This window comes from Pleurodeles waltl, chromosome 9, assembly GCF_031143425.1.
Source record: "Pleurodeles waltl isolate 20211129_DDA chromosome 9, aPleWal1.hap1.20221129, whole genome shotgun sequence".
NCBI lineage: Eukaryota > Metazoa > Chordata > Amphibia > Caudata > Salamandridae > Pleurodeles > Pleurodeles waltl.
In genome coordinates this window covers 1127621667-1127647664 of record NC_090448.1, presented here as the reverse complement: position 1 = coordinate 1127647664, position 25998 = coordinate 1127621667, and the positions used below count along the sequence as shown (strand labels likewise).

The 25998-nt window shown below is 40.6% G+C and overlaps 1 protein-coding gene across 14 annotated transcripts in view; it reads left to right on the top strand.

The window, feature by feature from the left end:
• GPHN (gephyrin) overlaps positions 1-25998 on the top strand; it is a 1323901-nt gene that overhangs the window by 1129206 nt on the left and 168697 nt on the right. For 10 of the 14 annotated variants that reach the window (XM_069208894.1, XM_069208892.1, XM_069208890.1 and 7 more), the window contains one exon: positions 81-113. The exons of the other annotated variants lie outside the window; for them this stretch is intronic. In XM_069208894.1, coding sequence (XP_069064995.1) covers positions 81-113 — 33 coding nt within the window. The remainder of the gene's footprint in view (positions 1-80; positions 114-25998) is intronic. 14 annotated transcript variants of the gene reach the window in all.

The window sequence follows — 25998 nt, the reverse complement described above, 5'->3', positions numbered from 1 at the left end:
CAGTCGTCTAAAATATACCAGAAGGAAAATATTTACTTGATTAGAAAAAAAAATTAAGTACTAACATATTTTTTTTCCAGGATATCTGGATTGCTGCCCCAGCCTTTTCTCAGGTGGTATCCTTGAGTTTCTGTATACTAGACTTAGAGGTTTCTTCTACGACACTTTGTTCACTTTTACGCATACTTCTGTGGTAGTGTGTTTTGTGCCACCCAGGAGCGCCATTTTGTAAGGTAGGGGGCGGGGAGAGCAGTCAGAACAGTTAGGGTCTGTGCCGTTTCAGCGCCCTGCTGAAACAGTCATTTGGTGACCGCTGGTTTGTTTGCTCCCTTCTGCAACAAGGCACAAGAACATGCAGTGGCGAGTGCACCACCAAAGGACGAAGGGAGTGTCATTTGGTGGTGTGATGCGTGCGCCCACACACAAACTTGTGTGCATGTGTTTTAAGCAACAAATTGAAGATTAGACTGCAAAATAAGTAGCACCATGATTTGAAATAGTGTCCATAAAATATAATAATATGCAGAACTGAGCTCTAAACATTTACCACAAGGCAGCGGGATTTTGTGGTATAGTTAGAGGTGACCCCTATGCTTTGGAGCAGTTCACTAACTGTGCAATGACTCCATAAGGCCTTCAACCAGCCAAGTGGATGGATTAGTTATAGAGAATGTGTTCACAGGCAGAAACGCACCTTTGCCGAAAATGTGCCTGACCAAGCCTAAAGTTTCATGAAATGGCGCCCCTGGTTCATTCCGTGTCAAGAGGTGCTGTCTGTCCATCTTCATTAGATCACTAGTGTGGATTCTTTGTCTATCTTTTTAGCTCTGTGTGTTGTTTAATCCTGTGTACCTTTTTATGGCAATTTATAAATGTTTGTGTGTGTGTTTGAATTTAAATAGTGTTATCGTGCAGTTCGTGGGTAAATAGTATTTATGTATAAAGTGCAATGCAGAACTTACAGTGGTCAACTACTGCACCGAGAAAAAGGACTTTTATCTGGCATGAGGGTGAATTTCCTGGGTGAAAATCCGCGCAGTGTGGGCCCTTGTGAAACTTTCAACTGATAGTTGCATTATTTTCCCACTGTGAGAAGAAAGTGGCTGATGACTTTTGTTATGTGGCATACCTTTCATAATTTTTTTAACAAATACTATTTGTTTTGCTTTACGTTTATTGTGAAAACGCACTCTCTTAACTCTGCGGTGACGCCTAATTTCGGATCAATTTATTTATTTTTTATAAAAAGGTAAAATGTATAAACATTTGTTAAAATGTCTGACTTATTGCCTGGCTGTCCTTTTAAATTTTCAACACAAAAACACATAATATTACTCGTAAATAATATTCTGTGGAGTTATTTAGTTGTTCACCAAGAACTTCAGCAGTCAGTGATTGCCATTTTGACCTTAGCAAGAATATACCTGGGAATGACATTATCTACATCAAGTTACAGTGCTTCTACCTGGGGCAGCCTTGTTGTTTATTGTAATCAAGGGATATTTCAGATGTATGTGCATTCATTATGAAAATGTGTCCAGTGTAATTTTGAGCCAAATTGAGTGATCTAAAAAATGTCTCCACGCTCATTTCCTCAGTTACCCTCCCCTTCTTCCATTCAATCATAGGTATAAACACACAAAGGTTTGTAATTACATTATTTATTTGAACTCCGACAATCTGAAATAGTGTTTTTTGGTGTGGATAATTCTACGTATCGTAAAATGCATCAGTCTCTTTGACACTGGTCTTGTCATTAAGATTTGGCCATTTTTGACGTCTATGGGAGTTTTCAAATCAGAATGATGAAAGCCCTAAATTTTTATTTTTTATTTTACATGTCCTGTATACTTGTTGACCTTGAAACCACGTCTGTTATGGGTGAAGCTCAGATTGATCACCCACCACGAAAAATGTATGCAATAAGAGGTGGCACTGTGAAAGAAAAAATTGAAGCTCTTTGAGCGAGGATGATCCACCGCCTGCCTTTATCTGCCTTTGCTACGTGAGGGGTATGAACTATAATCATGGCTTTGTGGCATGTGACCACATTGAAGAAATGAGAAATATGGGTAATTCAATATCAGCAGTTACATGGTGGGTTCAGAGTTCCCGGTCTTCATTCATTCATTTGACTCCATCACCCATTGGTCATGGATATGCCACTTCTTCCTCCCGCTGTCTCATCAGTCGGTACACTGCAGAGACATTTTCCAGTGGCACTCCGTTACGCAAAAGGAGAGTCTAATGAAGGGTCCTTGGAAAGATATTGTAATCCTAGGCAGCCTTCCATGCAGGCTGAAGCCTCAGAAAGGTCCTTATGGTCAAGAGAGTGGAGTGGCAAAATGTCGCTTCACTTGGGGCGCTGTATATCTTGCACTGGCCCTGTGTTTGTGCACCGGGAAAAAGGAATATCAGAAATCCTTTTGCTGCAAACATTTAGATGTTTCCTCCAAAGACTCTACCTGAGTACTAAAACTAATTGTATTGTGTTGGTAATAGCATCAGTGGAAGGAATTATCGATTGATGGAACGTTTCCACACCTGAGCGAAATACTACTTACAAGTATGATATTCGTATAATGTGTGCATGTTTAACTGGGGCAATATCGCTTTACAGTTCATACTCAATCAGTAAAGATAGTTTATAGTGACAACTGTCCGCCATTGATATATCTGATTTTCAGGCCTTGCAGTGTATGTTATTAGTGTGCAAGAGGTTTGATTGAAAGAGTCTTCTGAACACCTGCATTCAATGAGCACAGGCAGTACCACATGCCTATTTCACGTGAGAGTTACTCTGCCTACTGGATATGCACAGGTTCTTCTTCGTTCCTGCCATTCATTCCATTGTTGTTCCTCTCTCTCTCTCTCCTGCAATGTGGATGATATTTACATCGTATTGGCTTCAGCCGCCTCTCCATGATGTTTCGATTGAATTGCGTTGTCCTGTCTGAAGAAGTACTTCATTATGTCGCTCTTGTGTTCAGTTCCTGGATTTGTTATGTGGTTAGAACGTGTGCTAATGTGGAGCTTAAGCAGCATGAGCAGGACATGGTCTCCCCAATGATGCTAGTATAGAGAGAGAGCTTGGTTGATTTTTCTGCCTCGCTGCTTGCAACCTTTCAGTTGGAAAGAGCTTTTGCAACCAAACACTGACAGTGAGCTTACAACACGCCCAAAGTTTCCAGTAGTTAGCTTTATTGGCACTCCTATTTCTTTGCTTCTTATTCAGTGGCTTTCCTTTCTGTTCCTGTGAATGTCCCTCTCCTGGGCACAGACACTTTACCATTGTTTCGATTGACAAACTTGTATCCTTCCAAAACTATCATTTAGGAGATCACTTTTTTCTTTCTCTTTCATCTCTCTATGCCTGTGTTTTTTAGCTGCCACCCTTGTGTGTTCCTTCCACATGCCCTGTGCGCTGTGTTGCTTCCACTTCTTCTCCCGTGCATGTGCTGCTCGCTCATTAGATGCCCATCCCCAACCCATGCACTCTGTGGCTCCCTTCTCCCCCACACCAGGATTCCTTTTTTATTTTTAAGCTCCCTTCTGGTCTCCCAAACAGCCTAAAGCTTCCTCTATCCACTCACCTGTTGTGAAATTTCTCATATTGAAAAATCATGGAATCACTTCATAGAATCAGAAGTAGTGCTTGTGTCATTCATTTTCAGTCTTCTAGGACTTTTTGTAATACGTATAATTTGATATTTATTCTTATTTAATAGTGTGTTCTTCAGAAATAACTTTGCTTTTGAGTTTGCTTAATTTACTACCTTTTAAAAGGCTGCTTAATTGAACATATAATCAATGTATGACATCACAGACTTCAGTATGACTTGTTGACCACACCCTAGCATGCATGCAGTAATCCTTCAAGTGGCACTTGACCAACTTCTGTTAACTGACTCATTTCACATTGTCTCTGTTTAGCTATGGTTTTGGGATGGGGGGGTATATTCACTAAAAAACTAAAGGTTACAGGGACTTTATACTTAGGTTCCTAATTTACACACACAAAACAATAGAAGGTCAGTAGTTACAGTTAGTTATCTCAAGAAACTATAATAACGTGTGCCGTAAGGTAACTATTAACTCCCACCCCTGCCATGCAGTTTTCTCATCAATAATTTTACGGCAAATGTTGCACAGATGTTATCAATGATGTCATAGAAGATGTCATGAGTGTTGTAGTATGTGAGGTGATTAGCAGTACATGGCGAGGACACGTGTTATAGTTATCTTAGGGCACAAGTTATAGTTTCTTAAGATAATTCTAACCATCAAATTTCTTTGGTTTTGTGTGTGTAAGTTGTGGACCTAACTATAACGTCCCTGTATCCTTTTTTTTTTTTTTTTTTTACTGCATTTCTATTTTTTTAAATGTAAAGTAATATTTAATTACCATACGTTAATCCAACCGCTGATGCACACAGCCTTTATCAGGAGTTGGCTGCAGGGCCTGGCACCCCCCACATGCAGCCAACCCCACGGCACACACATACACACACACGCTGACAGCTTTCCAGTATAGTCAACGTCTATGTCTCTAACTCTACACCTTCCAATGCAGCCAGCAGTCAAAACCTACAATCAGATCTACACTTCACGATTAATGAATTTACACTAAGTATCTTATTCTCATCTTCTAACAGTAAATCTTAACTTTCTTCAGATCGACACATAAGCCCTCATTACGACTCTGGCGGGCGGCGTTATTTTGGAGAAAAGTACTGCCAACAGGCTTGCGGTACTCTTCCCCAAAATATGACTTTGGCGGTTTGGCTCAAGCGAAACCGCCAATGTACCACTCTGTCCGCCAGGGCTGTAACAGCCGCCGGGCTGGAGATTTCAGTCTCCAGCCACGCAGCCGTCACCGTCCTACCCGCGAGATTATGACCCCACCTACCGCAGCAGTAGGCAGTCATTACTGCCATTGACATAATGAGGGCCATAATACTTTTCTATGCTTTCAGCTTACCAAATCATGTAATGTTATACCTCTTTGCAAACTTCACTCTTATCATCAAAGTGGTCATTGTCTGCTTTCCATCAGTTTATCACTTGTATGAGAATCTCACTAACTGGTACAAACTCGCGAAAAAGTCAAGGGCAAACTATTGAAAAAAAATAGTTTGAAAATTGTTCAACTGTGAATATAAACAGCAAATGACATCGGTCTATTACAAAGTAGTGCTGCAAACAGGTATAGTCATCGATCTTCCCCACATCTTTGCCATATATAGTTTTGAAGACATATTAGAATATAGGTTATGAAGAGCAAACACGGGCCTTCATTTGTACTCGGTGTTTGTCAAGTGTATTCATTATGGGTCCAAATATGCTGCTAATGTTCTGTGGCATAGTTGCTTATCCATGGTCCCCGGATTTTCTGGAATTTTGTGGGCATCCCAACCCTCATAAAAAGTAAAGAAAATACCTAAACTAAGGTGAGCTATTTATGAACTGAACCTAATCAGTGCTTCACTGAGGTGTCCTCTGTTATTAGTTTGATAGCTTTGAGTGCAATGCTACAAGAGATGATGAGGGAAAGGGTGCATAAATGTTTGGAGAAAAATATATCTGGACAACAAAAAGTGTCCCCGAAATAATAACTTGGCTCAAAATTACTACTATTTAAAAAATAGGCACCATCACCCTAACCGAGGAAATAATCTTGTGTTTCAACAACAGGTGTAAATATTGGAAGGGGCAAGTTTGTTCTGGAATGTGCATCAAGAACACTTGTCAGGCATTTGTTTAAGGTTCATCTGAAGGACGCTGAGGATGAAGCAAATCACGGTAAACGGTATCATGCAGGGTAGATTTCGGCCTGGTTAGATGGATACTCAAGATGCAGGCGCTCGTTGAAAGTCAAACTTCTCCAAGTAGAGATGGTGCTACTGGTTAGCATGCATGATGAAGCCCAAAAGTTTCTAGAATTGTCACTGACCTAGTCGATGTTAGAGGTTTTCTCATTTTGGCTTCTCAAGGTCCTTTGCATACCTGTTTCTCCTAGAGGTTGATTTTTGTACTTTGAAGGAAAAAAATCTCTAAATACATGTTAGTGCCATCAGATTGTATGTAACAGTCAAAGGTGATTTGCATATACATGCATAGAGGAGTGTTGAGGTTCATCCTTTTCATCCATGGGTTTGTTCATTGGTCATTCACATTTTGCAATCACCCTCTGCAGCATACATCATGATGCAGTATTTCAGCCCACTTCAGCCTTTGGCTTTTGTGCTCTGTCAGTGACAGGCTGTTTTCTGATTACAGTGCGTAGCCTCCTCAAAAGTGCCAGGGCTGGTGGGCCTATGCTAACATTGCAATTGCTTTTTTTTCCATTCTTTATCCTTGGTTTACTTTTTTAGACATCCTTTTGTGTTTAAAGTAAACATTAAATAGTTTTCATGCCACAGTAACTCGGCCAAGAGAATATTTTTTTTATCTACATAACAATCCTATTTTCCGACATCACAAATAAGGATTTCTTTACCTGTTTTGGTGCACCTGTTGCTAGGAAACACCCATACACTATTAAAATTACGTGTTGGTTATTTTTTATAATTTATGTATTACTTATATAGAACCATCACGTTGGGCCTATGTTTTCTTCCTTTCTTTTTTTTCTATTTATGTGGCAAATGTTTGTTATATATATTAAGTACAAGGTCACCAGTGTACCAAACCCAGGCCTACCTTGTGGCTTTGCCAGTGCTTGCTTCACAATGCACTAACTGTGAAGTTCAAAACAGCTTCACAATTTAAGCAAAAAGAGCTATTACCTGCATAGCTGTGTTAGCACATCTACCCGTGCAAAGGAACACAAACAAAACTCCAATTCTATATCTGTTGCGGGTAATGGGGAGAAAAAGGTGTGTAAAGCTCACACGTTGGCATTGGGCTCTCCGGGGCACTTCATCCCCCATTTGCTAAAGGGAAGGGTGCCTCCTGGAGACCAGTGAGGGGTCCACTAACTGTAAGCGCAAGTACTATAGAAGAACTCTATGCTTCCTTCTGACCACTTTATTAGTTTCTCTATCACTGCAAACAGGTAAAGGCCATGGACCATGCGCCCCACTGGACTATCTCAGAACGGTGCATTCCAACACCGCCACTCATTAGCACATCAATGGGAAAGAGACTGGATACTGGAGCACACTTACCCTTCTGCATTTCAGTACTAAGCGCTGATCTATTGATACTTCTGCACCCACACGCATGGAACTGAAACCTCCAGCATCCTATGTTCTTCACTGCACCTCTCACTCCAGATTGCCTCCCCCAGTATTAACCCCCACCATCACAGCACAGAGGAAGAAACTGAATCTACAAATTTAAGGATGGTGGAGAACCACATGCTGTTCTCCCCTAGTTCTAACCTAAGACTACACGCAGGGTCCCACGTTGCAGCACCTACACTGGTCTGTCAGTACTAATCCCATACATCATGACACCAGGCAGTGACTGAATCCTAGAGTTAGAGTTCTTACTGTCCCTCCCACCCATCTGCCAGTACCCTGAGTATCATACCCAGAAACACCAGCACAAAATCTGCACACACAACCATTAATATTACCCCAACAAACTAGTGCTGGTGACCCATACTGTGAATGCCACCCTACTATTGTGTTGTGCCCCTAACCAACCACTAACCCTCATACTGCCCCCCCATCCCACTGCACCTGTAAGTACTACAAAGGTGTGTAGCAAGTGGGATGACTCCTTACATTGAAAGTATCCTGTCCTTCCATGCCATTGTAATGTGCACACCAATATCTGCGTTGTTGAGCACACCATAACAGACCACAGCACAAAACACTACCACAATCTTGATCCCTGTCCAGCATAAGTTGTCCAGTACTGAATTTCCTCAAGGGTGGGCTGCTGTAATTTCTTGCTACTTGGGATGTCACTCTACCCTAATCAGAATCTGCAGAACATTCAGAGTTAGGTTTGACAGGTTAATTTTGGGCCTAGTTAAAAGAACACATATTTCTTTCCACCTTGCAACCGCATCCCTGGCTTCCTGCTAGGAAACACATTGTCTTTAAAGCTTTGCATTTGGTACATGGTGTTCACTGAAGTACTAGAACTGAATTTATTCAGGGTTTTATTTTTCCTTACCGCCCAGTGAAGATCCTTGGACCTTTTTCTAACTGGGTTTTTCACTCCCAAGTTTCTTTAAAACGGGACACCGTGGACCTTCTTTTGCGGTGTTTGTTTCCAAGGACTGGAATCCTTTGCATTTTCCTATTGGAAACACACCTAATCACCTCGGTTTTCAGACAAGATGCAAGACCTATCTTTTACCAAATGACACAAAGACTCTTATGCCGCTTGTTTAATAGAGTTGGTTTAGGTAAGTATCAGCCACCATGCTACATGGCAGCAGTAGTTATACATAAACTAAATAAATAAATAACTAAAAATAAGCCAGCACACCATATTTTATCCCATCCCACCGACCAACACCACATCAATTCACACTTGACGCGACCACATCACAAATATTCAACATACAAAACCACCTATGACATTACATCTCACATAGCCATATCATCATATATCTTTATTTCGGATTAATACAATTGAATAAAAGCATACCAAATTACATCATCATCATAAATAAAATACTAATTAAAATAAAACAAAATAGAAATATAACACAATATGGCATTTGGACACCACGCACTATATTACATTTGTTAATTAGAGAACTCATCTAAAAACCATATAATTCAACTATTAAAATGCATCTTAAAAGCCCTAAAACCAAATTAATATATACCACATTGGCAGAATCGTACCCCTTAGCTTTGACCTCGTTTTTGCCCGAGTCGGAGTGCACCTGCCAAAACACTGGCCACATTATAACAAACTAAGGGTGAGTGCAACAATTGTAAATAAATCAAGGCAGGCTTTAACTGGTCAAAATCTTTTTCCGTCAGAAGTGGCAATATATATCATTGTCTCAAGACATAAGATGATCGCCAAAAAAAAAACATGCAGTGTGGCCTGGGTTGAAAGGTTATCACAAGAACATGGGCTCTGGTTAACCACATTTTAAACAAGTTGGGGATCTGCTAAAAGCCAAGGCAATAGATTTAATCTGACCTGTGTTAATAAAACAACGATGATGGGAAGCATTCACTACTCCGCGATAGGGCTCCATGCCTATTTCTGTTTTCAGTATAACATACGAATGGACCATCGACTTTAGAAGCTCCCCACTCTCTCATAGCTTTGGCTCTTCTCATAAGTTGCTTTTTAACCCACCTGGCATCCTTCTTTTCAATTTGTTCAGGTGCCTCAAAGAAGGCAGGGCAGCCCAGCTTCTCCAGAGAATTGCTAATATACTGCAGCCAAGCAAAACTATGACCTCTCTTGAGCCCAAGGCGGTCTTTAATAATCGCCTGGTTCAGGGCAAGTTCTGGGTTAGACCAAACTTGAAACCAACTGGCTATAGGGGCTAAAGCCAACTTATCTAAAATATAGTCCTGCCCCTAATTCCTCATTGGCAGCAAAAGTCGAAGCTGACTGTTTGAGACAAAGTATTCTTCATGCAAAAGCGTTCTCTACTCTCTGAGCCTCACCGCAGTCCTTATAGCCCCATATGCCACTGCCATAATTCACGACAGCCACACATGTAGCTGCATACACCCTAGGCAGTGCCTGTACTGGACCTCAGTCTACCTGCAAAATCAAAAAGCAAGGCCACAGCCCTAGCTAATGAGTTTCTCTCCTCCCTTCTCTTTGGTACCCACAAGCCTTTCTCATAAAAAATAACACTAAGGTATGGAAACGTCGAGACCCTCAGAACCCACCTGTCCTTCTCCGTAAAATTTCTTAACGACCCTTCATTGTGTTCCCTATAGCCATAAAATAGGACTTATAATAATTTACATTCATGTCAAGGTAGGGCATAAAATCAATAAAGGAGTTAAGGAGTCTTTGGAGCCCTACTGCAGTTCTTGCTATCAGCACCATATTATCTGTATACGCCAGTGCTGCTAATCCCAGTGAGCCAACCCGTGGAATATCCTTAGTGGCAGAACATAACACCGGGCACATGTTATTAATACATAGGATAAACAACAACGGGGTCAGTATGCAGCCCAGGATGCAGACCTGCCTCACACCCTTTCGAATTTGTATCTGTTCTGCAAGGTAGCCATCACCTGTACAGCTCACTGCTGCCATTAGATCCTGGTGAAAATCATGTAGGAAGTTAACAAGGCTAGCATCCAACCTCATAGCCTACAACTTAGCGCTATTAACCTGGTCAAACGCTGAGGCCAAAAGCATAAATGCCAGATAAAGCCTCTCTCGTTTAGCCACTGCATACATTGCCATATATTAACCACAAAATCTTACAGTCAGTACCACACCTGACAAACTCAGATCACACCACTCATCCTCAGATTACAACATACCATGAGACCAGTCAGTCCATAAAATTTAACAATCCACACTACACAATGCCTTACTGTAGGACATAACATGACACCGAGCATGGCACATTGCAGCTTACAGATTTGTGCCCCTTCTTCTAATACCTCATAATACCATCCGGTAGTATCAAAACACTGAACTCCAAAATCAAGATACCAAAAATTTGCTTTAGCTAGATCTCCCAAATTAAACTGTATTAGAGATGGTGTTAAACCTCAGTTTCATGAGGCACTTTGTCCCGCATTAAGGCACCTCCAAAAATATCAGAATCAGTTAAATATAATTTCATTAAACAATTACAATTAAATAAAAAATTGGGCCCACTCAATAACTGGGTTGTTGTAGATGAGTGGAAATTTAAAGGGTTTTATTACGAAAATCCAAAATAAGCAGTACCTAGCGGTACTAGGTCAATGCCATGAAGGCTTCTAAATGCAGAGTTAGCAAAGTATGTAAAAAACAGAAAACATTCCAAGTCCTTATTGTACAAATTTGATATTTAAAATTCTTCTTCTTTCATCTTTTCTCTTACATTACTTTCATCTTTTCTCTTACATTACTTTCATCTCTCCAATCTCACAATCTTTGCTCTCCTCTCAGTGTATTCTTTAACAAATACATGCTACTCTTTGCTTACACCACATGTATACCCCTGATTTAAATTTAGTTCATGGTCAATGTGTGCAATTCTTTTAAGAAATTAACTATATTTCAAACCCTTGGTAGACCTTCCATCTTTAACTATAGGTAGATCGTCCAAAGAAAAATTAAAATCCGACAAATAAGGAGACAAAAAATCATTCTTGTTAAATATTCTAACAAGCACAGTGCATATATTTACAATAAGTTGTATGTAGGTTGAGCCTTCACCTGCAGAAGAGGGAAGAACTGTACACAGAAAACAATCTTCAGTATTCATAATCTCTAAATATTCCTTCAACATTTTACCATAAATATGATCTTGAAATGCATTAATTAAACTTTCCACACTTGTCAGTGCATTATGTTTCACTTGTTTCAGTACTGTAAATAATTCAACCCTTGTAGGGATGTAGCCCACTGGAGAATGTAAGCACAAAAACCAGCCAATTAAGACAAGTACTGTCAATATTAAAGTAAACAAACTAATAATTTTACAGTGTTTGTAGTTTTTAATTTTCTTTTGAGACTAAAAACAAAAAATATATTGTGAAACTCCAAAAATGTAAGTTAAGAACAATTTATCATTAAAGCACTAGTATTTTTTTCTTCTTTCGGTCTTATTTCTTTAAACACAATAATCAAAACAGACTTAAAAATTTCAAAACCTTTTTTTGAAGTTCATTTCAGTTCATGCTCTTAAAAGATTATTTTCTCTTTTAGATTTGGTCTCTATTCCTCTCGCATTTTTGTAGGTGGTTCTCCTTGTTCCTCTACTGATTCACTTTCTGGTCCACTTTCAAATGTGTATTGACAATGGTTTATCAGACTATACATCTCTGGTTCTGACTCTTCCTCTTTTTAGCTACTCTTGAGAGATATACCAATTCAGGTGATGCATACTTTCTGTTTGGAGTTCTTTCTTGCTAGTCTTTTAGCATTGGTGACTCACCTTCACAGTTCTCTGAAACGATTTCCATTACTTCAGACTCCTCATTGATTGACTTTAATCTTTTTTGTTGATGTTGCTTTCTTTTGCATATTCTTTTTAGTGACTTGTTTTCTTCAACTCTTTATTTTTCACCTGAAAGTACTGTTGAATCTCCTCCATTCACTGATGAACAGTGCACTGTTTTCGTCCTCTGGAGGCTCTTGTGACTCAGACTTTCAATTGGAGTCTTTCGTCATTTTGATCAGAGACTAATTCTTCTTGCTGCCACTCATGTCTTTGACTTTGACATTGCAACAGCTCTTAACTCTGATCCTCACCTTGAAACTGGGCAGCACTACTTGTACCTTCACCAAGATTTTCACTTTCCCCCACCTTGGACTTCTATGGCCTTGTTTTTGTCTTCCCCCGTTTCACCAGCTTCACTTTTAACATTTTCACCACCCCCTCTGTAAATTTGAGCTTGACTCTCTGTAAACTTGAGCTTGATTCTCTGAATCTGTAGAGGTTTTCACCAGTGTGAATAAGTGTGAGAAGCATGGATCCACTGTGGCCATCTGGCACACATGACAGCAGTGTTCATCATCAAGTTCAATTGGTATGGCCCCTTCTAGTGGTCATCCAGACAGCTTTTGCTCACATGTTCTGACAACAATCCAGTCACCAGGGCTCAAATCATGGCACTGTATTTCTTTTGTTTCTTCGGTTGCCAAGTATCCCACCTGGTGAGAAATACATTATACCATATCTGCTGGAGCTTTGCAGTAATCTAGAACAATATCACCAGTAATTGAAACAAGTGCAGCTGACAAAGAATAGGCCAGTCTCATTGCTTTGCCCATGATCACTTCATGGGGGTACATTTAATGCTCATCAAAACAAGAGGAAGGGTATCTGGCTACTTCAAACCAATAGAAGTACATATTTTGGCCAGTTTGTTCTTGGGGGTCCCATTCAACCTTTTAACCAATGTTATGCTTTGTTACGGTATACGGAGCATATATAGCGCACAAAGGTATCAAAGCGCTAGCAGGAGCCCCAGCGGACAACAATCACTTATTCCGAGTAACAGTGAGTAAAGAGTCAAGTTTTCAGTAATTTTTTGAAGACCAAGAAGATCTCTGTGTCTGTATAATAGACTGGCAAGGTGTTCCACAGCTTGGCAGCCTCCACTGAAAAAGCACAACAACAGCCAGCCTGCGAGAGGAATATTGAGAGGTCTTGCTGTTGCATACCAATGAAACATAGAGTTAAGCTGTTCATAACTCTGTTAGTAGAGGGCCCAATGGACCATACATAAGGCTTTAAAAGCAATTCTCTTCCTAATAGGGAGCAAGTGAAGGACCCGCAGACCTTTCCTCACCAATGCATGTCTAGAGATGTTTCAAATGAGACGGGTTGCTCCATTCTGGACAACCTGCAACTTGTTGACACATGCATTGTTAGTATTCAAGTATAGAGAGTTACAGTAGTCAAGCCGAGAGGAAACAAGTGCAAGCTTCTGATGTAACTCCTCAGGAATGAAAGGGAAGATCTTCCTCAGAGTTCTAATGACATAAAACAGGTGCTAGTTGTACGATTGATCTGGTTGTCAAAGCTCAAAGAGTTGTCAAACATAATGCCCAGGTTTTTGGGAAGATGCCCACACTCCTCAGGCCACCAGATGTTGGACCAGATTGAGTCCTGAACGCCAAAAACTGGGACCTTTGTCTTCCCAGCATTGAGTTTGAGCGTTGTTATTCATCCATTTCTCACTGCTGGACATACAATGCCTGAAGGTCTTAGTAACTGAGGTCAAACGTTTGAAATTGGCATGATTTGACTGTCATCAGCATACGACTGTACCTCAAAACCAAAAGAACGCATCAGGGCTGCCAGAGGAGCCATGTAAATGTTAAAAAGAGCTGGACAGAGTGAAGAATCCTGAAGAACGCAAGAAGGAAGAGTGAAGGCCTCCGCTTTGAAGTCACCAAAGCTAACCATATGTACTCTGCCTGTGAGGAAGAAGGATGGCGAGCAGAGGGCTGAGCCACCAACCTCAAGCTCCTTCAGCAGTTGAATCATCCATTGTGGCCAGAATGTGTAAAATGCTGCAGATAAGTTGATCATTCTTAATACAGCCGCACCCCGTGGTCAACATGGCGACGGATGTTGTGAGTTACCCCCACAAGTCTGGTTTCCGTACTATGGCCTGACCTGAAACCATTTTGTGATGAGTCCAGGGAACTGTCTGCTTCCAAAGCTTCAAGTACCTGGTTTATGTTTCCAGGACCTTGGCTGGCCAGGGAAGTAAATAAATCAGACAGTAGTTCTTAAAAGTCTTCTTGATCTGCATTGTTTTTATTCAGTAATGGAGTAACAATAGCTTTTTTCCCCAGGGAATTGGAAAAATTACTCACTGGAAAATGCACTTAAAGGTGTTCTGCAGAAACTCAACAGTGGGCTCAGGAGCCAAATGAAATATTGTAGCAGTACATGGATCCGACGGAGACCCTAACTTTACACTCTATAGCAGCTCCTTGGTCTGCTGCAGAGAGACGGCGGGAAATTCTAGCAGCTTTTGGCGAGTGGAACACTCACCAGTGGGCAAGGAGCCACAATCCAAAGGAAGATCAAAGGTAGAATATAAGTCTAGAATCTTATTCTGGAAGAAGAGCGCCATACCATCACAGGAATCTTGAGAGATGGAAGCCTGGTTCTGAGAAGGAGGAGGGACCATATCCTTAACAGCCTTAAACAACAATTTAGAAGAGTTGCCTGGAGCCCTGATTTTATCTGTGCGAAAGATTATTTGGGCAGATTTATGCAGCAGTACGATCTTATGTTTAGCTTTTAATAGTTTTTTCCCTCAGCATTGCTGGTGGATAGCCACCAACGCTCCGGAAGATTAAGAAAAATAACTACAATAGAACCTCTGATCAATTTAAAGAATGGTACAAACAAATTAAAAGATTTAATTCCTAAAATGGTACCCACAATCTGTCTGAAGTTGGAAGGCTGGATCAGGACATCATTTCCCTCACCAGAAGTTTGGCAACTGTTAGGCTGTCTAATCTCCAGGTGGGATAAGCTTTGATCCAATTAGAAAACAAGCAATTACGAGAATATATTTCATGCAATTGTATACTGGCATTTCCAAACAAATCTACCTGCAGCCTTGTAAATGTCTCTGATTCACCAAATGAGTAATTTCTGTAATTGTTTTTTCCCCTGCTTACTTCTTTGAAGGACTAAACATTGTGGACGTAAATCATCAGCAACATTTCTAAAATGTGTATTTTCCCAGTGTTTTCTGAACGTCCTGAGCATGGCATCTGTCTCTGAGTTAGCCTGTCCATGTAAATAGCGTACCATGTAATTTGGAAGAATATATTTGTTCAGGAACGACATGTGAATCCTGATGATATTTCTTGTAGCCTAGCTTTTCCCGTTTTGTTTTCTCTGCTTCTGTAGCTTCCTCCTGAATGTCTGTCAATTCACTCTGACAGTGTACATTTTCTGTAATTTGAATAGAATATATTCTTTGGTTAATTTTGACTAGTTTTTTAAATCACTGCTTCTGTGCACAATATGTAGCCACCTCCTCAGCATATTTGTTTCCAAGTATAACCATATCCTTTCCAGCCATATGGTCGTCACACTTGATTGCAGAATTTTCCTTTGATTGCCCTACTGTTTTCAATAGAACATTAATGTAGAGAATATTCTTGATGAGAGCTCCAGACGATGTCATAAAACATCTCTGTGACTACAGTTGACCAAAACCATGGACCACTCCAAAACCATACTGGCTGTCTGTATAAATCATCACATTTACATTTTGCGTCAATCAACATGGTCTTGTCAATGCGACCAAATCTGCTTCTTGTGGTGAAGTTACATTCAGCAGTTATGATACTTCAGGAATCTCAGAAATGGAACATGCTGCATATGCAGCCATCAGTGCTGCATATTGGTCTCTTAAATAAGAGCCATCAACAAACAAAGTCAGATCAGCCGTTTCAAGAAGAATCTCTTTTATATCTGGTCTTGGTTTGGTACATATAGTTCTGTAACTTGGATGCATTTGTGCTGATGCTCATTATCATCATTTTCTCTGTCTTCACAATCTTTGTTTGAAATAGGAAGCAATGTTGCTAGGTTCAACAAATTGCAATTTTTGTTTGACGTTCTCAGCTGCCAATATGACCTGTTCATATCGGGTCAATTGACTATTTGTCAATTGCTGGGTTCATGTTCATGCAAAATAAAAACAGGGTCGCTATTTTAAGGAATCGCTATTTTAGCGATTCCTTAAAATTGTATTCAGAATGCCTTTGATACATTCTGAAATGGCTTTTTGCATTCGTAAACGGGAATTCGCACCGTTTGCTAATGCAAAAAGCTTTGATACATCTGGCCCTTAGCTCCTTCCCTTGCAGGTGAAGAGCTAAAGGTGTGGTTCTGGGCACTGACAGCCTTTATGGCTGCACTATCCTTGGCATGGTGGTCTGACCTAGCAGGCCTTAAAGCCCTAAGGCAGGGTATAAATATACAATTAAAGTATGCCCCATCACAATCCCTTCACTTTGGTCATTGTTACTCCATGTCACTGAGTAAGACTCAATAGTGTATGCCCTCCTCTCTCAAGGTGGTAAAGAAAGAAGGCCAAATTGTAGTCAGGCATTTCAAGAGTGGATGCATTACACAAACCTTTTCTCAGTTCCTGCAATGCCCCTGAACATATGTAATCAAATGGTACCAAATATTTGATGTCACTGCAATCTTATTAAAGGTTTTGGAATCAAGGAGAAGTTAGGAACCTACTGACAGCAATAGCCAACAAATTCAAGGAGCGTCCTCACCTCCCTCTGTATGGTAGGTGGATTCATTTTCAGATTTTCGACACTTTTTTTTTTTTTTTTTTTTTTTTTTTTAGACTTTTCTTGGTCCTTTCTCAATATGGTGACCAGGATATATTACTTCTTTTTTATAATACTGCTAATTTTTTGGAGAAACCGTGTGGCCATTGTCAGCTAAATGATTCAGCAAAGCACTTGTATCACGTTTACAGACTTCATTCTGTTGTGAATGTGATCGGGAAGCCATGGATATATTGTACCAACACTGAGTTACAGGGCAACCCCATATGTTCTCTATCTTTCTTTAGTATTTGATTAAAAATCAAAGGACTTTCACTATACTCTTGGAGAAATCTACACCAAAGAGAACTTTATTTTGAAATTGAAGCACAAAGAAGAATTGACTGTTCATGGAGACGAATGGAGAAGAATGCTTGGCATAAGTCATTTGACTGTATACCACTCTTCATCTTTGGAATTTAGAACAGGATTACTGCTGGATTCAGTAACTCTGGATAACAGGGAATGACTATTGTGTTAATTTTTCCCAGATCATGCACTATTCTCCATTTACCTGCCAGCTGCTTTACCCCCATCACAGGAGAGTTGCAAGTGTTAACACCACTTCCTGAAGAATTCCCTCCTCAATCCTGTTTTCAGTGACAGTCTTCATTTCTTCTTCTGCCTTGTTTGAAAGTCTATATTGTTTAATTTGGAGGAAAACAGCATTAGGTTCCACTCAAATTTTAACTGATTCAGCACTTTTTAAAATGAACCCCATCTCTTTACAGGAGAAATCCCACGCCCCTTTTTGGACAGCATGTCTTAAATCCATAAGTAGGCCATCTTAAGTCATAACTGGAGACAACTGAATTGTATGATTCATCTGATTTAATCTTAAACACTGAATTCTGCACATTGGCTGGGCTAGCGTAATTGCACACCGAGGTGCTCTGCTGGGCTAAAGTTATCTGTAGCTTTATGTAGCTAAGAAGCGAGGAGTCTCCGCAAACTCCCTATTGTATTGTTGTGGAAGAAAGATTTTTCTTCTTTAGGGACTGCATAAAAGGCGATGCCAGGCTGCCTTGGGCAACTGCATTCTCTCACACCTATACAAATCCACAAGCAAAGCCTACTTCATTGACCCACTGCCTCTTTCCTAGCCCCCAACCCGCTCCCATCATGATGCAGGTGCATTACACCTGAGTATGATCTCGCCAATAAGCACATTGCAAGACATCCTTACTCACGTACACTACCCATCAGGACCAGGCCTGCTGCAGTTTTGTTTTATTTATTTTGTTTACTAAGCTCACTATTCCTTTACCTGTCACACAGTTAGCAGCTCTATTCACTCACTGTCATGTCTTAATGTGTACCTGCTATACGCCATCGACCATAACATGCTGCAGTTCACCAGCAATATATTGGGATATTGTTCCCCCTCCACTTCATCTACAAATGCGTACATGCCATGTTTGCATAACAAATGAAAAAAATAAGACTTTTTTTTTTAACGGTGAATCCTCATCTTGGGTTTCAATTACAACACCATCTGTTGTGCAGTAAATCACACAATTCATTTTGCATTAACAAGCCTTTGCCCAATAAATTTACAGGACTTTAATCACACAGAATTAACTGATGTTTATTTTCCATTGATCCTATTTCAATCGAACATCTACTGGTACCTGGTTAACAATGTGTGCATTACTAATCTCTACAACATGGACTTCTCTTCTCGAGAAGGGTAGGTTTGGGACTTGCACAGAACGAGCTCTAGGACAGGTAGCTCCCATATTTATTTAAAAAAAATAAACAGGGTGACCATTGACTTCACCATTAATGTATGGGGCACTTTGGTCTATAGCCCGGAACATATCAAGTCGACGGTCCTCCTCCCCTCTCAAACACAGTCATTGTGGATTACTTCCTATAGAAATTCAGTACTCTGAATCAATAGATGCTGTTTGTACCCTGGACTATATGGCATTTTGTTCTCAATATTTTGCTGCAAAACTGGGGCTTTAGGCATTGTCATGCAAAATTGTTTCTGATCAATCACACTCTGCACAGACATTGCTTGAGCTGGGACCATTGACAAATTAATTCTGGATTTTGTCCTCATTCCCGTTCCTGATCCTACCACAGAAATGACAAGCAATGTTCTTCAAAATATCATTTCAGAATTATTCAACATCCCTCTTCCATGGCCTAGCATCTGCTTTGCTCTAGTTCCAATGCTTACACCTTGCATCAAAAGCATTCAGTTTATTCCAGCATTTCCAGATTGAACATAACCGAAAACCGAACTCATCAACTAATTCCAGACAGTCCTCTCAAATCTGGCTTCTCTTTGATTTATTTTTGCTTTACATCAAACCAGTCACTTCTGTGTTTTTCCAGCTTCAAAGACTCAAAATCTCACCTATACTCTTTGTTTGCCAACACTTTACACTTTGTTGTATTTGAAGACTTGGCTCTGGATGCAAACCCATGACAAAAGCAGTGATGAAACCACTAACTCCATGGTCCACGAGACCTTCAACTCCACTGTGCTTCTTAAAAATCTGCATAAGACTCTCATTATAAGGATGCACCGGCTCTTTCTGTTCTTGTGAAGTTCTCAAAATTGTTGCCTTTTTCAGGCACCATCTTTTTCAAATAGTCAGTTACCTTTCTATACTTATTAAGCTACCTAACCAGCAGGAGCATTATCATGTGCAACCCTAGTTTGCCCTTCAGTGAACCAAGCAACAGCAACATTTAATTCAGACTACAAATAAGTAGGAACCACAATTTGAAAAGATGAATTCAGATTAGTCTACAGCATTTGCAAAATTGTAGTCAACCCGTGAACTTCCTTGTACAACCCTTTAGGCTCTTCTCTCAAAAATGGAAAGTTTGCGGTAGAGGCATAAAGTCTGCCCTTGTCCAAGCCACATGCCCTTAATTCTCTCCATGCACTTCTCTCAGTGGAAATTCTAAAATTGTCCAAGTTTCTGAATCACTGACTGATCTGTTTGCATTCCTTTCTGCCTCTCTTACTTTTGTTTACTTGTTGTTCTTTTCTTCCATCTTTCTCTATAGTTCTAGTCACTCCACTCCCTGTTTTTCCATTACATTGTTAATGTGGGCGGATAGTCATTAAACCCAATTGCTTTATTTCATCCTTAGTTAAATCCATTTTGTACCTTTTTCTCACATTTTTCATTTTGCTGCTGTCAACCTCGCATTGATGAGCCAATTCTTCAGACCTATCATGTGCTTCATTTGAACATGTGGATGCTTCTTTGATGAAGTATCTAATTTCACCAACATTGTATGTCGATAATCTTTTTAAGCCAATCACTCACCTAAAATTCCTTTAATTTCTAAAAGTCCAACATTGACAGTTCTCACTGAAAGAAGTTCTTTAACCACAACTGTTGTAATGAGTAAATCAGTTTAAATTTGAGAAACAGCTGTGGTATAGCTGCTAGCTCTCAGCAATGCTGTTATTGCAGTCTCAAGTGGAACACTCGCAACTGTACTCCCAATCTCAGACTGGTACCTGTGCTGGCACAACCATGCTGCCTCCCTGCTGCACCCATATCTGGTACCTCACTAGGACCCAGACTAGGTTCCTGTTCCTGTACCGTATGAGTATATGGAGGAGGTCTGTAATTCAAAAGTTCGTTCAGAAAATTATCCTCCTCATCTAAATCATCATTCTGTTTTTCTTAGTTAACCGATTTATTTTTGTCATCCATCTTTGATTATTGCAGGGAAACCTCTCACCACTCCGATGCATCCTCTCTCCAGGATTTTCCTGTTAATCCCATTTGTTTTCTAACCTTTGTCTGAATGAGCATTTCACTTGCTTTGACATTTTCTTTCTTCAGTGGCCATTTGATCCCATTTATTCAATGCCTCAAAATGTATAGGTCTAGGTAAAAGCTTTCTCTTATTCAAAGTTTGCTTCAGGAAATCCAGCTTTCTAATGTTAAAGGTATCTTCTAAAGGAAACCGTAAGTCTTTATCTGAAGTCTTATACTCATGCTGTTCAGGAATCCAAGCACATACATAAAGCTAAGTGTTTGCCATCATTCCATGTGCAGGCTTTCCCTCTAGAGGTAATTTCTGACTCTCAGTAAAAGGTACAACAGAAACTTTTTCAACACACAACCCCTTATTTTCACTCAAAATGATATACAAATCACACAAATTGAACTAGTGAACAACATCCAACCGAAGCACTGCTCTGTCAAAGGTCACCCTATCTCAGAACTGTTCTGTTGACCACCAACCAGTGAGAGCACAGCTTTGTGGTGATGTCTTACCAATCTCACCTCATCTCCTTTGCTGACAAACCAATCACAGCGCGGCTTCTCTGTGAATGAGGAAAGCAATTGCAAAGCTCTTTACTCTAAATAAACAACTTAAACCTTGTCTGCTCATCCTAAAGTAGAAAGAAATAGGAAAGTTAAAGTGAAACAAATCTCAATAATGGAAAACAAGAACAACTCCTTTTCAATACCGGTTCACCTCCATTCACACTAGCCAGCCCCCTTGCAGCGGCAGTCTATGCTGGCTAATACATTTACTGCTGTAAACGTAGGAGCAAAAGATACCAACCTAGGTTAGACAAATAATCTCCTGAAAAGAAAAACTTGTTGATTCAGAAACCCTTATCTGTGTGTTTAGGCTGCCTCACAAAACCCACAACCTCATGCAGAGGAGTAAACCACAATATCTCGATATCTTGGATTCCGATGAATTAGATATACAAACCAATTAATAAACACACAAAGTCACAAATAAGAATAATACATCAAAACAACAGATCATATCACCAATTGAACCCAAAACCGTATTGTTTAGCCAAACACCGCACACATAGGATAGCAATCCTTTTAGCAACTCAACCCTTAGCACCATACAATGGACACCCGAGATACACTCACTTTCAACAGAATCATTCCACCCTGTTCATACTTACCCTTCAAATCACACTGTAAATTAGGTTTGTCGGCAAAATCCAGATTAGGGAGAATCCACTCCCTCTCTGAACTGGGCAAAAGGGAAACAATAGTTCCCCTATAGCAAAAAGGAGGTGCTACTTAATATGCAACCATCACCTGCTACCAAAGTTTTGTGGGAACCAAACAATGTACCCCAAAATCATGACACCCCAACATTTACTTTAGTCACATCTCCCACATTAAACTGGATTAGAGATGGTGTTAAACCTCAGTATCATGAGGTAATGTGTCCCTGTGTTAGGATACCTCCCAAAACATCACACCCAATACAATTTCATTTAACAATTCCATTTTAAGAATAACTTGTGCCAATCAATAACTGAGTTCTAGCTCTATGGAAGCTTAAAGGGTTTTATTACTAAAAACCAAAACGAGTAGTACAAAATCGATGCCATGGAGGCTCTCAAATGCAGTTATATAGAGTAGGTTAAAAAAAAAAGAAGTGTGAAAATATTCTAAGTCCCAATCGGCAGCAAAATCAGAACAGAATTGGACATCATCCCTAGTAGAATAAGAAATTCTTGTGGCTCACCCCCAAAATCGAGGATTTTTATACACATTTCATGCATAGAAAATAATAACTTTTGCAGAGAGACCGTGGTATGAGCAAATGTATCATTTCTTCAGCAAATCATAGCACATGGGAAATAAATATCATAACCTTACCACCTAAGCACTATCCCATTTTCTTGAATAATAATCCAGCACCCGCTAGGCTACCATCCAGAGATATTGTAATTAAGTTACATTTACAGTGTCACACTATTTGAATGAATCAGTTTCATTGAAGCAGCAGAACATGTGGCTATATGTTGCCAGTTACATCCTAGTTTGAAAAATTCACCATGAGCAGAACAATAGCAACAATTAAAAATATTCTAATAAATTGCAGCATGACTGTGTTCTGCAGAGCTTGTGGAGAGAGGTTGTGCTTGGTGATGAGGGAGCACAGAGGGAATGACAAGAACACCTTCCATCTTATTTAGAATGCTCTTTTGCACAGAAATGTGGTCTAAATAAAACACATTAGAAAATGCACTTCTACAGATCATAGGAAATTAGTTTTGAAAGCAATTGTATTAAATCAGTCTGCAGATGTGAAATCAGTTGTTTGTGTTGACCCATAGTGCACACTGTTAATAATTGACAACAAAAAAAAACCCATAAAATTATTTTACAATCCCACCTTCTCTCCCAGTACCAGAAACTCATAGGCCCCTCCTTTAATTGCAGAAATCTTGGAAAGCCTTGATAAACCATTTGGACAGTGAGTCTTGATGGCAGGGAGTTTTGGGGAAAAGAGAGCATTTGGACCACAGAGACTGAGTTCTGAGTTTGGCGAGCGGCAGAGTCCACCCGCCAAACTCGTTAGGTCAGAAGACCGCCACTCAGATCTTCCGCCCACTGGCCCTATTATGAGTTTTCTGCTGGGCCAGCAGGTGGAAACAGCGTTTCTACCCGCTGGCCCAGAGGGAAACTATCCACAACATCAACGCCAGATCGTAATCGAGCTGGCGGCAATGTTGCGGTGCGTCAGGTGCGACAGCACTCGTAGCACTTTCACTGCCTGTAATTCAGGCTGTGCAGAGAGTGACGGGCTGCCCATGGTGGGGGGGGGGCAGCATGTCTGCCAGCTTTTGAATGGCGGTTCCACTAACATGCAGAGACTGGTGGAGACGGATTAAGATGGCCGGCACCGCTAGGCAGTCGGCTGATGAAAAAGTGGCAGTTCCGGCGTTCGGACCGTGGCGCTTTCACCACGGTCATAATGTGGTTGTTGGACAACCGCTTTGCGAGCAGTCTGCCTGCCACTGTGAATCTGGCGGTCATAAGACCGCCAGACTCGTAATCAGCGCTGAGTCCCGGAAACAGGAACATAAGGGGATGGGCAAATGACAGAAATTCTAATACAGTAACTAACACGGGGGCATCAGCACACAGGACTTGATTCTTTGAAACAGTGCAAGAAAACGCGGATCAAACACAGAGAGGCTAGAAAAGTACAAGGGAAAACAAATCAAGTGCAATTGGCATATAGAACTAGTGCAGTAACTAAATACCCCAGGTAGGAACACGAGTCAGAAAACTAAACCACAGAGACTCTAATACTCGTAATGTGATGTAAGCCTATGGAAGATCTGCTGCCCATGCAGAGGGTGGTTGGAACTATAATAACAAAATACAGTGCTGTGTAGTAGGCATGGATGGGGTGGCCCTCAGTCACCGTATAGCAAAATCTTATGCAATTGTTCATATTCAGACGCGTTAGGTTGTGAGGTTGCTAAATCACCCTTACATCCCACTTTCATAAGGATTGCACCGCAGGGAAAACCCTAACTTAAAAACCATTGCTAAAAATGTTGGGTGAGCAGATGGCTGAAAGGGCATTCGCGTTTTTCTCCTCTCCTCCACTACCACTTGGAGATGACCATGTTTGGGGAAACACCTCAGTCACAGGCTTCTCTCTGCCCCAAAACCTAAATTGCCAAGAGATTAAGGAACCGGTCAACAGTGTGTTAAACAAAAACCTTGTAACATATTGTCCTCTCCTATGACTCTTGACGCACTTTCTTTCCTTTGATCAGGGCTAGTAAGTCGAGCCTCTGGTTTAATGACAGTTTAAAATCATTGTAATGCTGCTGAAGAACCCAAAATGAAAGTGGTAGGAAAATGCCTCACACCCATGTCAGGGTAACTTTTAAAACAGAATTGTTACATAATCCAAAAGCAGCACTTACAAGATATTGTCCTGAATGCTTTCTGTATTTTCCAACCACTTTCTCCAGGAACTAAGTGCCCCAGCATTTAGTCATCGAAGAGTCCCCAAACAAGGGGATGTAGTGCTTCTGTTGTTCCTCTCTGTATAGGGAAATGTTGGCCTGTTACAGTTCTTTCCTCGTTAGACAAGATGCGACCAACTATTGCATTTACTTTTATCCGGTTCTGCCATCGCCGAGTGATGGAAGTGGACCTATGTGGTGTCTGAAATGGCATCCTAACTGGTGGATCCAGTGGGCGAAAGCATGGTTGCTGGTGCTACTGGACTAGTAAATGGGCTTTGACACAGTGTACTGCTGCTGAATTTAGAGTGAAGTCGAAGATTCACACAGCTAGCACTTAGATGATGTCTCTCATGGGTGACTAATGCGTCCCATATTGAATTGTTTGGACCTTTTTGGTACGTACTCTCAGTTTCTCTTTCATCTTGCATAACCCAAGTTGATGAGTGCATGAAAAGAAGATGGTTGCAGTTGAATGGTCCGAAAGGTGCCTTCTATACTTATGATCTGGTACCACCTGCCTTCTTCTTTAACAAAAACAGGTAAAAACACTGGCCTTAAAGATAAAATCACCCATATGCTTGCCACGATAAAGCAGACACATTTTTACTGTCACCCACTATGGAAACATATATTTCTTCTGATTGAATGTTCATGGGGATGCAGCCACTCATGAAACGTCAACTGCAGTACTGCAGTGTTTCGTTTTTCAGCCTCGCACTAGAGGCCCAGCTAGAATGCCAGAGTTGGAGCAAAAGAGGACCATTTTTAATGGACAGCCTGCAGATACTCTAGATCTTAGTCAAAAGATGGGCTCCATTTAAAGTAAGCTGCCTTATCCACAGGGTATTCAGAAGAAGTGACCTCATGTGTCAGCAGACCAGACTTTCTCCTTATGTTCCCTTATCATTCCAAGGACATCTGTTGATGCCAAAATCCAAATTTGATTGGATCGGGGGAAAAAGAAACATAATAGTTGGGGGGCTCCTTGATTTGGAATTTCCTCCAGCCCCCCAGTTAGATATTTAGACATTTTGCTCTCCATTCCCCCTTTCCCCGGAGAAGGGGGTGGTGGGGAGGGAGGGGGTTGCGTTTTGATGTTGATGCAGCTGCCTACTGTTGCATTGGTATAACATCAGCCCTACTCTGATGGAAAGAGATATTCACTGTTTTTGGAAAGACATAAAACATATTCACGTTCAAGAATGTGCTGTCTTTCTTCTGCAAGGTTTTGCTCAATGTATAGTTCAACGTGTCTGTTTGTCTGTTGCAAACCAATGTCCTCTTCTTCCATACCGTCCAAAAAG